Source organism: Ursus americanus, chromosome 3, assembly GCF_024610735.1.
Source record: "Ursus americanus isolate L20-20 chromosome 3, mUrsAme1.1.p, whole genome shotgun sequence".
Lineage (NCBI taxonomy): Eukaryota > Metazoa > Chordata > Mammalia > Carnivora > Ursidae > Ursus > Ursus americanus.
In genome coordinates, this window is record NC_142129.1 from 61145500 (window position 1) to 61161544 (window position 16045).

A 16045-nucleotide genomic window follows, 5' to 3' on the forward strand; every position below is an offset into this window, starting at 1 on the left:
GTTGTTTCTTTCCTTCTACAAATTTGTGCTTCATTTGTTCTTTCTGCAGTTGCTTGAGATGTGAAGTTAGATTGAGATTTTTCTTCTTTCTTGAGGTAGACTTTATTGCTGTGAACTTCCCTCTTAGAACTGCTTTTGCTGCATGCCATAAATTTTGGTAAACTTTTTTCACTTTCATTGTCTCATGTTATTTTTTAATTTCTCATTTGATTTCTTTATAGAACCATTGGTTGTTAAGTAGCATGTTGCTTAATTTCCACCTATTTGTGATTTTTCCAGGTTTTTTTCTTGTAGTTGATTTCAGTTTTGTAGCATTGTAGTCCAAAAAGATGCCTGATATATCAGTCTTCTTACATTTATTAAGACTCAAGGAAAATTCCATACATTCCTATACCTCCTCACTCCCCCCTATAACTTTGGGCCCTCACCACCACCTCGTGGACGACAGCCTCTCCTTTTCTGTCCTGCCTTCTCCTCCCTTGCCACGTACTCAATAAACTTCTGTCTCCTTTAAAAAAAAATTATTAAGACTTCTTTTGTGGCCTAACATGTCATCTGTCCTTGAGCTATGTGCACATGACAAGAATGTGTATTCTGCTGGTTTGGGATGGAATGTTCTGTATATATTAAGTCCATCTGGTTTAATGTATCATTTAAGGTTAATGTTTCCTTATTGATTTTTTGTGTGGATGATTTATCCATTGATATAAGTGGGGTATTAAGGTCCCCTACAATTATTGTATTGCTGTCTATCTTTTCCTTTAGGTCTGTGAATATTTTTTTATATATTAGGTGCTCCTATGTGCTGTGCATAAATATTTATGAATTTTGTATCTTCTTCTTGGATTGACAACCTTATCATTATGTAATGCCCTTCTTGGTTTTCTGTATAGTCTTTATTTTAAGGTCTATTTTGTCTGATGTGGGTATAGCTACCCTGGCTTTCCTTTGGCTTCTGTTTGCATGGAACATCTTTTTCCATCCCTTCACTTTTAGTCATGCATGTCCTTACATCTCATTGGGTCTCCTATATATAGCGTATAGCTGGCTAGCTTTAAAAGGCAGAGGAAGAATATAGGACATTTCCTCCCAGCTTTAGTGAGGCAGAGGGAGAGAACAAAAATGGTGCTTCCAGAACCCCCATCTCCAGAGAGAATCCCACCAGGCCTCTGCTCCTCCAGTAGACGCGTTAACGTTAGTAAGTGAATCTCCTTCATGTATAGGCTGGGTGCTTTCCAAACTGCTGATTCTGCACAGGGCCTGGGGCAAGTGAGTCTGCATGAAGCCCTTCAAGAGCAGTCTTGCAGTTCATTGCAGCCCTAGGTTTCATGGACACAAGCCTTCTTGGTTTTCAAAGCCAGACATTTCGGGGTCTGTCTTACGGGCTGGAGTATCTGATATAGAGGTGCAGTATTTAAGAGTTGGGGTATCTGAGGCGGAGTACAAACTTTGCTCCTAAGGGAAAAGTTTCAGATTTGTGAGATCCCTCCTGATCGTGGGTTGCTGTGCTGGGGTAGAATTTTTTATGAGACTCTACCTCTCCTACCTGCCTTGATTGGGCCCTTTTGTTGCTTGATGTGAAGCATCTGTTCAACTAGTTTTCAAGTCATTTTCATGTAGCTGCAGATTCAGGGTATGGGGGGTGGGTAGGGATCAGTTTAGGATCTTCTTATGTTGCTGTCTTGGATTGCCTGGCTTAAGGATCTTTTTTAAATGAAAATTTCTAAGACCTTGTTGAGTAGTTCTCTGGTGGCACCTAATATTTAGAAAACCTCTACCACATTTGGAAAACTGAGCTAGGGTAATTTTTCTCTTTTCCCAGTGCCTCTTCTCATTGTCCTTTAATTTTGACATATGTTGAGTGGTTCCTGGGTACCATTTTGACCCATCTCAGACTAACCAACTCCTTCTTTATCAGTACAATATGAATCTTTTATAGAACTCTCCGGCTTTCTTTTTGCAGATGCCCATTAATCATGGTTTGCTTTTGTTTGATTTTAATAGAGACTTTCTACCTCAACTGTTGAACTGATGACGCTCTTTCTCTTTCAGGTGCATTCATTTTTATTACAAACTCTTATGATTTAATATTAACTCCGAGATGGCCCTGAGCAACTTTTTTTTTTTATTATAATAATACTTTTTTTTATGTTAGTCACCATACAGTACATCCCTGGTTTTTGATGTAAGGTTCGATGATTCATTAGTGGCGTATAACACCCAGTGCACCATGCAATACATGCCCTCCTTACTACCCATCACCAGCCTATCCCATTCCCCCACCCCCCTCCCCTCTGAAGCCCTCAGTTTGTTTCCCTGAGCAACTTTTTATAAATGTTAAGTGTTGGTAAAATGAGCTGGGAGTTCCTAACATGTTTGTGGCTTTCAGTATGGAAGCAAACAGCTTTCAAGCCAATTAATAGGCTAACACTTTCCCCATCATTGAAACTTCATCTTCCCTGAGATCATTTTCCTGTGATTTGCTAGCAGACATTCCACTACAACTGTGAAGATTAAAGGGGCAAATTGTGACTTAATCTCCTGTAACTCTCAGCCTCCTGTTTGTTTATGGTGCAAACTTACAGTGTTTCTACATGGGGGTCATCAGAGGACAGACTAGAAGATCTTAGAAAAGTTTAATGGTGATGATTAATTCTTTGAATTAGTTTCTGCTTCAAAGCCTTCCCACATAGAACAAACTCCTACATTTTTTACCGCTTCCCTTCCTCATTTCCAATTCACCTTTCATTCCCTCAAAATTATGTTCAAATTTCATTGCCTTCAAAATGTGTCCCTTTATAAACTGTGCCATGTCTAATTATCCCATCAATCCACAGTCTCTATTGGTAACCAAAATTTTACACTATGATTATTGGTGCATATTTTCATGAAATAAACATAGTATCTCTAAGTCATAGGGTCTTCTTAATCCTGGCAAGATTCCCCAGTCCAAATATATGTCTATTTACATTGTTTTCCTTATTCATAATTTTGTCATTACTCTGTAGACTTACTTGCATATCGTGATCTTAAAATAGCTATCTATAGAGTGACTATACTTTCTTTTTATATATGTGAGTATATAAGAGATCCCAAAATGTAGGAGTGCAGAAAGAAAGGTGGTAAAATTTGCTTTAAATGAGAAAATTTACGAGTTGAAATTGGTTTTTAACCTAGGCCTAAAAAGTTGATAAATGTGCAGTCATCCTTTTCTGGGCAATAAGGTCTTCTAAGCCTAGTCTTGTTGCAACTATCCCCAGAGCATGGCAAATGGATTTGTTAGACAAGGTATGTCAAGTGAGGGCAGTTGGTGGAATATCTTAAAACACAACAGACACAAAGCCATGCTTGATCTGGAGAACTACAGGGAGTCATTTGAGGGTATAATGTAGTCATAGCAGTGTGGCTGGCAGACTATTTGGTTGGTAATTTGCAGGACAGATTGGAAATGTAAGACTCTCTCAGAGAAAGATCTGAAACCAAGACCTGCGGCGGGGCAGGGAAGAAATAAAACTAAAGGGAAAGCCTTTCCAAGAGCCCTGATTCAGAGAAAGTCCTGCAAGGTTCTGTGAGGAACTGACTGGGACAGAACCCACAAGATGCCTTAGTGTGATGGAGGTTGAGCCTGGAGAGATCAAAACAGGAGATGTATTTCATCATAGAGCAAATGGAATTCTACTGAAATACTTGATGTGGAACTATCTATTTAGATAAGCTTTTAAAGTTAAATTAATTGGGGTACCTGGGTAGCTCAGTCTGTTGCACAGCCAACTCCTGATTTCAGTTCAGGTCATGATCTCAGGGTCCTGGGATCGAGCCCCATGTTGGCCATGCTTAGTCGGGAGTTGTCTTGAGGATTTCTCTCCCTTTCCCTCTGCCCTGCTCCCATTCACTCTCTCTCTCTCTCAAATAAATAAGTAAATCTTTTAAAAAATTAAGTTAAATTAAACCAATACATTATAATAAATGTGACGACTATTCTGTTGATTGTATTCATAACTCTTCAAAATGACCCTACTATATAATTTTTCATTTAGAAGCATAATTACTTTCATTTAGTACTGTAATGTAGTTCAGTGTAACCTCATCATAACACTTCCAGAAGCAGCCTTTTTTTCTTCTTGTCTAGAAGACACTGACTGAAAGTAGTTTGGTGCAGCTGTTTAACTTACAGTTTTTCAGAGGCAAAGTAAATGATTTAATCCATGGAGAGAAAGGGAACTAAAGAAGGATTATAGGATGCCGCATGTCTTGGTACTTCTGCTTATCACTGTAAGCTCAATATTCTATAGTATAACTTTTAATTAAAAATTTCATTGAGGGGCGCCTGGGTGGCGCAGTCGTTAAGCGTCTGCCTTCGCCTCAGGGTGTGATCCCAGCATTCTGGGATCGAGCCCCACATCAGGCTCCTCTGCTAGGAGCCTGCTTCTTCCTCTCCCACTCTCCCTGCTTGTGTTCTCTCTCTTGCTGGCTGTCTGTCTCTGTCAAATAAATAAATAAAATCTTTAAAAAAAATTCATTGAGGCCCAAAAGTATTTATAACACAACTCTATAATTTTTAAAATATTAACTGTAACATTTAGTAGTCATGATTACATGAATTGGCTTTTCCTGAGTTTTCTGTATTTCCTCACAATCTTAGCACTTTAAGAAAAAGAAAAATGTAAAATTACTGAATGATCAAGCTTATACTATCAGACCACTGGAATTGTTTTTACTAGTACCTTTCTGCAAGCCCACTTATAAGCAGAATTAGGAAAAAAAAATGATTAAGCACATAAATTCAAGTTGACTGAAACGCAGTGGAGCACCTCCGTTCCTATAGTGGTGGGGGACAGATGGTCAGCTCCTCCACTGACAGGAGGTGATGAAAGTAGGCATGGTATTATTATAATAGATGATGTTTTTCAGCTATACATGAGACACTGAGCTAGGCACTTAATTTTTTTAAAAATCTCACTTAATATGCATAACAGTACCATAAAATAACTACTATTATTAGCTTCCATTTTGTTGATTAGGAAACTGAATCTTAGAACAAGTTAAATAATTTACTCCAGGGTACATAGTTAATAAGTGGTGGAGCCAGAATTTGAACCAGGGTTGTTTGACTTTTCGTTACTAAAAAAGTAAATTTGGAAGAGATGAAATTAACATTGTAGATTTCAAACTCAACAATAAGAATAATGAAGTCAGGAGAAGGAATTAAGAATGATAAGATGAAATAAACAAAAATAAAAATCTTGGGGAAATAAGGACAAATAAAACTTTGTTTAATCTCAATGCCAGAGATAGTTATTATTTGAATTTTCTGGATTTTCCATTATGCTTTTAAAAACATGAGTCACTTCACTTTTTAGTCACTGAAAATAAACAAAGCCAGGTAGTCTGGGACTTTCAGGCAATCAAACAAATAGATAATAAGAAAGGGCATAAAAATGAAGTATTATTTTCAGTTAAATGAAGTAATTACATCTCACATCTTTACTCCAGATCACATGTGCTTTCAGTTATATGCATAATATATTTCACACATAGAGAACATGCATAAAAATGTGCCATGATAGGGGTGCCTGGGTAGGTCAGTTGGTTAAGCATAAGACTCTCGACTTGTCATGATATCAGGGTTGTGAGATCGAGCCCCGAGTCAGGCTCCATACCCAACGAGGAGCCCACTTGGAATTCTCTCTCTCCCTTTCTGCCCTACCTCTCTTAAAAAAAAAAAAAATGTGCTATGATAGTTGACGTTAAATAGGGATGCAAGTCACGGGCCTAATGTCAGTCTTTGCAGAGTATAAACATGCCCTTTTTTTCTGCCTAACCCCAAGTGAAATCTTCAACCCAAGTTATTGGGAAAGGAAGTCATGGATGTAGTGATTAGAAAGTTGTGTGCCCCGGGCGCCTGGGTGGCACAGCGGTTAAGCGTCTGCCTTCGGCTCAGGGCGTGATCCTGGCGTTATAGTATCGAGCCCCACATCAGGCTCTTCTGCTATGAGCCTGCTTCTTCCTCTCCCGCTCCCCCTGCTTGTGTTCCCTCTCTCGCTGGCTGTCTCTATATCTGTCAAATAAATAAATAAAATCTTTAAAAAAAATAAAAATAAAATAAAATAAAATGATATGTCTGCAGTGTTGTGGGAACAGAGAGTGTAGAGCACGGCTCCATTTGGGGAATTTGAAAGTCGGAGAAGGTTCACAGAGGAAATAAACACAGTCCTAAACAGCGCTTAGCAAGAGGATTGGGCAACCAGACACGGAGGACAGTGAACACCAAATGGCAAAGGAGTAAGAAAGAGGCCTTTCAGTTCATAGAAAAACAAATGGATTTCTGTGGAGAGAATGTAGGGAGACGACGGGCAATGACAGAAGATGAGGATTTCCTATACTCTAGTAAAGAATCCAGCCTTCAGCTAGCAGGTATTAAAGACATTGTAGTGCTTATATTTGCACTTTAGAAACACACTTTGGGGTCAAGGTGGATAAGGGCTGCAGGAGAAATGGAAGATAGCAGGAAATGGGAGAAATGTGCACAATGGCCTGGCAGAAAACATGGGGTCAGGAGATAGTACATTGAATAAATCAGATTCACTACCTGGACGTCATAGCTGAGAGAGTGCAGGGATTAAAAATTATTGGGAAGCTTCCCATTTAAGAAGAAGAGATATGAGGTTCTCTTCAGAAAGAGTACAGAAGAAAGAGGTATAAGACTCAATTCATGGGTCTTTTACTTCAATAAGCTGAGAGTGACTCCAGACTTATATATCTTGCAATTGTTATGAAGTTCAGATAGGATGGTTATATGAAAATGCTCTCTGGAAAGATCCAGGCAAATATGAGATTTCCTTCTTTTCCCATCTCAATTCTTTTTTGAATTTATATTGCTTATCAATAAATAAGTAAATATATAAGTGACTTCCACTGTCAGAGTCAATATGAAATTTTAAGACAATTTCTGAAGAATACAAAAGACATCCAACAGCTCAATAATAATTCTCAGGATTGCTATAGAGTTTGTTTAGGTCTGTCAAGGAAAATCTGTCCCAAAAATATAATACTAGAGGCTTTCTAAAAATCTTGGCTCTATATCTGGTTTCTCTCTGCTTTAATTTCTCCTTTCTGTTTACCCCCCTCTCAATTCCATTACATTGATGCACTTCAATTCTTCGATGCCTTCTGGAGGCACATTGCACGTAGTACTACTGTGACTGTTAAAAATCACCCATAGCAATCTGCACATTTCTATGATTAAAAAGAAATTAGAATAATGCAAGGAACATTTCGGGAATAGTGCTAAACATGTATACCCCTGACATTAAAATACAATTAATTATATTTTTACTGTATTAATGTTGTGTTCTTTGCTCATGTCCTAAGCTATAACAACCTTGACACTATAAAAACCTTCATAAACCAAGATTTATCTTTTATATTACATTTAAGCTCTAGTACAATGAATGCAGTAAACTTTCAGCATATACTTTACCAAGAAAAAGAAGTCTATCCTCTGATCGCACTTCTCATTTTGTTTTATTTTTATGGAAATTGTCATGAATTTTTAGTGTAATTACTTCAAACAGATGTTCAATTCTCCTATCCTGATAATAGGAAACACAGTAGAATGAAAGCAGATACTTTGGAAGAGTTCATGAAAGAGTTTGGTGAAGCTCATTAAATAGACCAAACAAGGGGAAATTCGGGGGTTACTTTAGAGATGTCAGAATACATGTTTAAATTGATTAAATGATGAATTATTAAAAACATATTCTTAAAATTATATTTGTGAAGACAGAGATTAGAAGACACCAAGTTAAACATTCAAATCTTGTTTTAAGTTCACAAAAATAAATAAACCCAAGCATTTTCATTTTCTTTCTCAACCTTTTATATAGGGTATCACAAACAAGTTTAAGCCAGATATGCTTTAGTTAAGGCATCACAGTAAGACAGAAGTTGTAATATGTAGACAACGGTTCATTCATTTCTTTCTGTGTTACGTATTTCATGTAAAATATACATTTTTGTAGGTTTGCTTAAGATGCCTAGAGCTTTATGGGGGGGGAATGAAAGTCATATAAATATAAAACAGTCCTTTGAAAATTTTATGTTGGAAAATGTATGCCAAAAATATATAGTGTATTTAATATACAATGGCAAGTGTGCAGATTCTAAACGTTTATGACATTATGTTCAGTATCTAGCTAAGAAATTGTCCTCAGAAAGACTAAAGGAAAAAAAACAAACAGGCTGCATTGGTCTGCACCTCAATGAGCTGTAGAACCACACCATTCACTAAAATGATAATCAGATTTATCTGCTCAGATTTATTTGGATGCACATACAGATAATCCGAGTCTCAAAAGGTTCTATAATGGGGACATACGGTAGTTGAAAATGTCCTAACAGTAGGGTAATATATATGGAAAAATGGAGTTTCCAAGATGCTCAGCAGGAAAATTTTCATTCTTCTATATGGAAAGACTATAAATTAACCTGATATTTAGGTATGTACATGTTTAATTTACTACCATATTACCATACTCTGAAGTAATGTCATGCAAAACAGTTCTTATCTAATTAAAATAGTGTTTATCATAAACAAGTTTTAATGTGAAGAAGAGGGATGAAATTATTTTCTGAAGCACTTATAGGTAAAGACTTCATTTCCAGGGTCACTTTTTATATTAAAAACAAGATAGACATTGCACTCATAGAAAGTGGTTGAAAATCACAAATTATGGAATTACCTGTGATGGCCATAAACCCAGCTTTTCTTTCTCCCCTAATGTTTCCCTGATGACTTGTGCCTGGAATGCTCCTGGACAGTTAGCTTAAAAGAACACACGTCCTAAGGGTTCCTGTTAGTGGTCAGTGAGTTGAGTTGATTAAAGCACTCATAGAAAGCAAAGTCAGAGATGTAAGCAATTTCGTATTTTCATGGATCCATTGCCATTTTTTCAATGGCTATAAGCAAAATTATGTAACCTTGGACATGTCAACATGCATATTCTTTGTATTTGAGACAGTATATGGCCGCCACTATGCTCCACTGTGTCCCGAAAAACAACTTAGAGTGCCAGTTTCTTGACTTCTTTGTAGACAAAGTCTCATCCATTATTAACTCTCTTGGCATTCCGAGTTCTCCCTACCACCATGCCAGTTAAAAGTAGATTGGGAATTGGTTAAAACTCAGTTCAAATTTCTGCTTCTTTAAACTTCTGTTCTTTGAGACATTAAACTTATTGTGCTTCAGTTTCCTTTCAAGTAAAAAATAGATGTTAGTACCTATGTCAGAAGGTTGTTGTGAAAGGTACAAACTTCCAGTTATAAAATAAATGAGTCATGGGTATGTAATGTACAGCATGGTGACTCTATTGATAATTCTGTGATGCATATTTGAAAGTTGCTAAGAGAGTAGATTTTAAAAGTCTTTATCACTAAAAAAACGTAACTGTATATAGGGACAAATATTAACTAGACTTATTATGATTGTTTCACAATATATACAAATATCAAGGCATTAAGTTGTACACCTGAAACTATTCTATGTCAATTATACCTCAAAAAATGTGTGGTAACAATTAGCCAAGATGATATATGCTATATTCATAGCACAGTGCTTGACAAAAGATGGGCAATCGGTAACCACTCATTGAATGTTTTCATCTGAGTGTACCCTGTATAAAGAGAAGTCTAAAGGGAAATCCCACAGAGAAACGATTGATGTTAGGTATGAAATCCAGATGAATCTGTAGCTACTCATTTAAGAAGCAGTCTGGTCCTATTCAAAACACAAGAGAAGAAAAGCAGAAAAATTCTAGAGCAATACTTCTCAGATTTTATGTGCACACAGGTCACCGGGGGATCTTTATAAAATGCAAATAATGATTTAGTGGATAGGATCTGAGAGTGCATTTCTAGCAAACTCCAGGTGGTGCATATGCTGCCTGCCCGCTGATTACACATTAACAAAGTCCTAGAGCACTTGAGTGGATGGCAAATTAAGAAATACTATACTTAAATCCATATTCATCTAACCCAGCATTCTGTTTCCTGATACAACAGGTTAAAATTAATTAAGTCATGTGTTCATTTAGCAAAAGATTATTTAGTGTCCGTTATGTGCCAGGCACTGTTTAAGGTTCTAAGTATAAAATAACAAGAGAGTTAAAGATCATGCCCTCATTGGGTTTTTAATCTAGTGGTAGGGTTAGAAAATAAACTTGGAAACAATTCATTAATGTAGTTTCCAGTGGAAACTGGAAACGTATTCAGCTATATTGAAAATAAAATGCAGTTACTGGGAGATTGTGTATTGTCAGTTAAGCCTTCCTCTAGGAAGGAGACAATTTTTAAAAATAATTTTTTATTATGTATAGCTAAACTGTGGAAGGAGACAATTGAACTGAAACCTGAATATTGAAAAGTAGTCTGCCATGAGATCTGAAATTTTTATACAAAATAAAGAGAGAATGCCAAGTCCCTGAGGTAGTGATGAGATTGGTCTGTAGGAGAAAAGAGGAAAAATCACTGTGGCTAGAACATAGAGCCATCATTTGGATTCAAGACAATGAGGAGCATTCAGGGGCAGGGACTTACCTGGCAATTTGGGAGGATGCAGTAAGGGCTGAAATCTAAGGGAATTTAGAGGTTGGAGCCAAGGTGGGTTTTAATAGTTCCACAGAGGATTAAGATGTTCTCTAAAAGGAATGTGCCTACAGGAAAATACACCTAGCTAAGCGGAACAAGACAAGTGAAAAGACCTAACATAAAGGTATGGGACACGGGTTGGAAAAAAAAAAAAAGGAAGAAGAAGGACTCATAAAACAAGAAAGGCTGAAATTGTACATCCCTTAAGTTTACACTACAAGAAAGAGGAATATACCACTTATGCTATGAAAATTAATTTTATAATAGCACCCATGTAGCAGAATTTCATTTCCTGCAGAATGAATTAAATTTTTCTGAGTAGAAATGATTAACTATGAGAAGAATAAAACTGTAATTCCTGGTTGATTATAGGCTATAGCCTCAAACTTGCCTTACTTTTCACAGGATATTAGAAACGAAAGTGAAAGAGAGTAGATAAAACGTTAAAAGTAGCAATGAAGAGAATTAGACATGTGCAAGTCCCCTCTTGCCCTCAGAAAAAAGTTTAGTAGGAAAGAGTCATCATTATTATGTAAATTGTAAAATATTAAATACCTTGTACTATAATGATTTTTGTACTCTACCTTCGGTACCTATAAATCTACAATCTATCTTCGTATTATTTTACTGGGATCTAAGCCAAACCCTAAAGCCAATAAAAGCAGAATTAAAAGAGATCCCACAGATCACAGTAACTAAAGATTGAATGATATAATGATGAGTCCATTGTCATTTCAGTGAGTCTTACTTGAGAGCAAATCTAATCATTTAAAGCCTTGCAAACTGGTGGCTTATTAATGTTCCACTTGACTTCTGATTGTGTCTAATGATTTAAGGCCCTACAAACTAGTAGCTATTAACCTGTTAGAGCATTTCCAATTGACTTCTGATTTTCTGTCTTGTTTTTCCAAACACATGAATAAAGGACCGTACATTAACATGCTCCTAGGTCTGAGTTTTGTTTTTTTTTTTCTAATAGCGATGAGAGTAGCATAATTAGTCACTCTTTCTCACCTGAAAGTGTAATGGCCCAGGGCACACATTTGTAATATATTTATCCAGAATTATGGTCATGTTTTGTGGCAAAATAGTAGATTAACTTTTGCTTGTTTGTGTATTGTTTTGCTCTGTTCCGCTGACGTCATCGGCACCCTACATTAACTAGCGACACCGTAGAGTTCATCTCATATTCTATTTTGGTCATTTACTTGTAATCCTTTTATTTATCTTTGGCATTCATTAACCACAAAGACATTTTCTTCCTCATTGGCCTTTTGTATATCTCATTGTATTCATTCAACAAATATTAAGGCGTGCCAATCTCTAGAGCTCTCAGGGCAAGGAGGGGAGTGGAGTGAGATGAAGCTGGGAACAGAAGCCAGAGCCAGGTCATTTGAGGTCTTGTAAACATTTAAGAACTCTTATCTCTGTCTTAAGAGCGACAGGAAACTACTGGAGAGTTTTAAGCGCTGGAGTGACATCATCTCCTGCCGTTTGCTTACCTTGTCGTTTTTCTCCCCCTCTCCCAGTGGAACCTCTTACACAGTAGTTTTATATTGTTAGCCTATCATTTACATATCTTCGCTATTTCCAACTAACAGAGTGATTTTTTATGAAAGAAAAGGGTTGGCAGTCATACAAAAATAAATTCTCTGAGAGACACAGAGTTTGCAGAGATACCTGAGCCGGTTCATGAGAATATATGGTGCATGCTACGGATAGAGGTGTTATTTGTCCATGATGTTGTAAACGGTGCACCTCCAATAAATGCAATAAAAAGGGGAACATGATTCATTGGTGCTCCTTACTGTAAGGTTAATATTATAAAAGTCACTACCTGGGCCGCTATCTGTAGTATACAAATACTTCCAGCCCTGTGCTTGTATCTACACACCTAAGCTTCTGATAATAAAAGAAACTTCACTGAAGGATATATATTCATTCCTCGTGTTCTTTTAACATCTGGCTGTAGTGGGCTTTGTTTTAGCTTTGTTTTTTAAATGAGAATAAAATAACCTAATTTATCTTGGTGCCCATCTGGTTACAATTGCTCATTTTACATTTATTTAAAAATGATAGATTGTTCGTGATGATGTCTTCCCCAGGAGAAGAAGTTGACAGACAGCTGTGCAGAGATGCCATCTTCCCGATCCCTGTTGCCTGTTACGCCTCCTGCCCAAAGGACTGCGTGCTCAGCATGTGGTCTGCGTGGTCCTCCTGCTCGCACACCTGCTCGGGGAAAACCACAGAAGGGAAACAGATCCGGGCCCGGTCCATTCTGGCCTACGCCGGTGAGGAAGGTAAGGTTGGTCACTAGCTTCCAAAGGGGGTTTAGATTCCTTTCAGAAGTTGGCATTTCCTTCCTTCCTTCCTTCCTTCCTTCCTTCCTTCCTTCCTTCCTTCCCGTCCTTCTTTCCTTTCTTTTTTTTTTTTTTTTCTTCCTGGCCTTCTGAGGTTAAGGTGATGCTGTATAAAAATCTACTTCCAGAACCGCAGCAATCCAAGGAAATATAATATCTGTTAACCTATGGAGCAACTTCTGTTCCCCCAAATTAATCTTGAAAATAGATCTTTAAGAAAAGAAGAAAGACTTTTAAAGACTTTTAGAAATAAACCTACTTTGCCTTTCCTCTTTCCTAATAATTGCTTTCTAGTTTGAATGATAAACCTGTGAAAAAGTATGAAAATGGCTCCCCAAATTCCAGATGTCAGGTTTGATGATTTTTTTCTCGATTGCAGTAGTCCGTTTTTCCCTTTGAAATCACATTCTTCCTTCTCATAAATAGGCATATATGTTCAATAATAAAAGTGTTTCATTTTGTTTTTTAAAGAAACACCAGCATGACTATTACTTGACTGAAAATTACAGGGATTTTCTTCCATCCGGGTTTCTGAACGTAGGCTCTAAGATCCAGAAGTCTCATATGTAGGTTGTGTTCATTTTTCAAATATGCTGCTCCTTCATCACCTCATCCTATTGGGGGAATAAAGCGTGCTTTGTCAGAGATTCATACTTCACTTGTGTAAGCTTTATTGTTGAGAAATATAAGGCTCTTGGTAATTATCTCTCAAGCTTACATCCAAATGCTAATTTGGCCTCTGTGTGGCTGGGTGATATAATGTCATAGTTAATCTTGTCATTCTTGAGAATAACACAGGAGTAAGAAAAACATAGAAGTCATCAAGTTGTATCACATTAAGGCATGTTCTGTCTCAAGAATATGGACGTATATTATTTAAACATTATCAAGCTGAATGACTTTCTCCTCATTCATATTTAGCATTAATAAGTAATGATTTCTATTTGTAATATGCATGTGTTTCTCTGTGTATATTCCCAAATAGTAAACTGTGGAGGAGTTTTTAAGCCACAGGTTTTATTTTTCTACTTATGATATATTTTAGTGATAGAAACCTGATAGTGTTTTCATTTGGTCAGACTTGCTATCTGTGAATATAATGGCTATGCAAAAATGTAACTACCTTGGTCTTAAGACATGAGAGAAAAAATTAGCATATTTGACACAACCTATAGGAAAATTTAGAATTTTCTTCAAAGTGTTTGAAAATCTTTTTCTGGTCACCTTCATATACACTTAACCATTTGCTACCCCCCAAAAAGTGTATCCAGGTACCAAATAAAAAAAAACTAGAACATTTTAGAAAGCTATATTCCTCGTCTTATCAAACAATAACTCTAACCTTGTATAGATTATATTCAGACTTCAAACTCTATCAGCTCAGATTATGTCTTGGACTTCATTAAAATTAGATCTGTGGTCACCCTGCTTCCTATAAATCTATTATACTCTGCAGACACTTGCTGTGTGACTAGTAATGAGTGACTTTTCGCCCCGAGAGTCACATGGCAGAGATTTTGCCATGCTTGCAGAACTCACCAGATCATTATTTCTATAGACATGATGCTTCACACTGAAAGGTCATGAAATGCTTTAAAGGCAAAAATTTATGATTGCTCTTTGATATGTATCATCCACTTAGTTTGAAAGGGTGAGACTTCGATAATTTTTAATTAAGTTTAGTAGCTACTTCATAAGCAAGCCATTCTGGAAAATTATAGTTGTTTATATAGTAAATCATAAAGGCATGAATTCAAAACATAATTTTAAATGGAAACCTTACAGGAAGCTGTCAGTGGAGAATCTGGGACTGCTTGTCTCTGTTAATAACAGTTACAAAAACTGGTATAATTATATGAGGTATTTAAAAAGGAATCTGTCCTTCAAAAACTATTTAGTACCTATTATTCGCTGGACACCGAAACATTTTCTCTTTCACAAAATAAGTCTCATAATTTTGAGCTAGTTTTAAAATTATTTTAAAACTTTGCTTGCAGGAAGTTTTAAAATATGCTTCCCTGCTAACTAGATAACACTTTATAATTCTACGCAAACGTAGGTCTTTCTGTTATTCCCCAAGAATTAATGTTTTGTATGTGTCAAACATGTTCTAATTTTTCTAAATCAGAAAATTACTGTGATAACCTTAAGGGAAAAGGTCACATTATTAAAATTACATATTGAATGTTTAGATATACAATTTCCTGGTGAAATTAGTTACAAATCCATGTGCAAAGTATTAATCTGGACTTAAAAAATCAATGCTGCTTCACAAAATAAAAGATAAACTTTTATTTATCTCAGTCATAACTTCACTATTGAACATTATACGGAAGATTATATAACTTCTTGTATTAATATGAGATTGAGTTGTTTTGTAGTAACAAACAGCTTAGAAGCTCAAAAACTTAAAAGAAAAATTATTCCTTCCTTATGGGAATTTTGCCATGGTGTTGGGCAACTTTCTAAGGCAGTCTGCCCTCCATGAAATGTCTCAGCATTGCACCTCCATATGAAGGTCTACTCCCCATGCCGGTGGAAGAAGATAGTTGGAGGGTCTGTCTGCCGATTCCAAAGCATCAGCCTTAGGTTGTTCTATACAGAAGTGACTTATGTCCTTTCTACTGACATTTCATTGGCAAAGCAAATCATAGTCATGGCTTGAATTTGAACCTAACTTCAGTCATGGCGCAGAGTGGGGGAAATATAATCCTAGTGTGTGCTAGAGAAAGAGGAGGGCTAGCTCCTGGTCTTAGCCTGATTTACTTAGTTTTCTTATGGTATGTGTGTCTGCATGTGTGTGTCTACATTGCTCTCGCTGTCTGTATCCATAGATACATGATAAAGGACTAATCTGTATGCCCCCAATTCAGGAGATAAACCAAGCTTCTCCATTGTTGAAATGTTATGACTGTTATTATTTCTTTATTCCTACCACATGAATGATAGGATACGGAGAACACATCCTCTTCCCCATACTATAGTTCTTTCTCTTCCTTTCCCTTTCTTTCCCTTCCCTTTCTTTCTAGGCTCTTGCTGTC

General features: G+C 36.7%; 1 protein-coding gene across 8 annotated transcripts in view; it reads left to right on the forward strand.

Annotated features, from left to right (window-relative positions):
• The window catches only part of THSD7A (thrombospondin type 1 domain containing 7A), a 773396-nt gene that overhangs the window by 658506 nt on the left and 98845 nt on the right, over nt 1-16045 (forward strand). For all 8 annotated transcript variants that reach the window (XM_087861023.1, XM_087861022.1, XM_087861024.1 and 5 more), the window contains one exon: nt 12750-12944. In XM_087861023.1, the coding sequence (XP_087717149.1) occupies nt 12750-12944 (195 nt within the window). The remainder of the gene's footprint in view (nt 1-12749; nt 12945-16045) is intronic.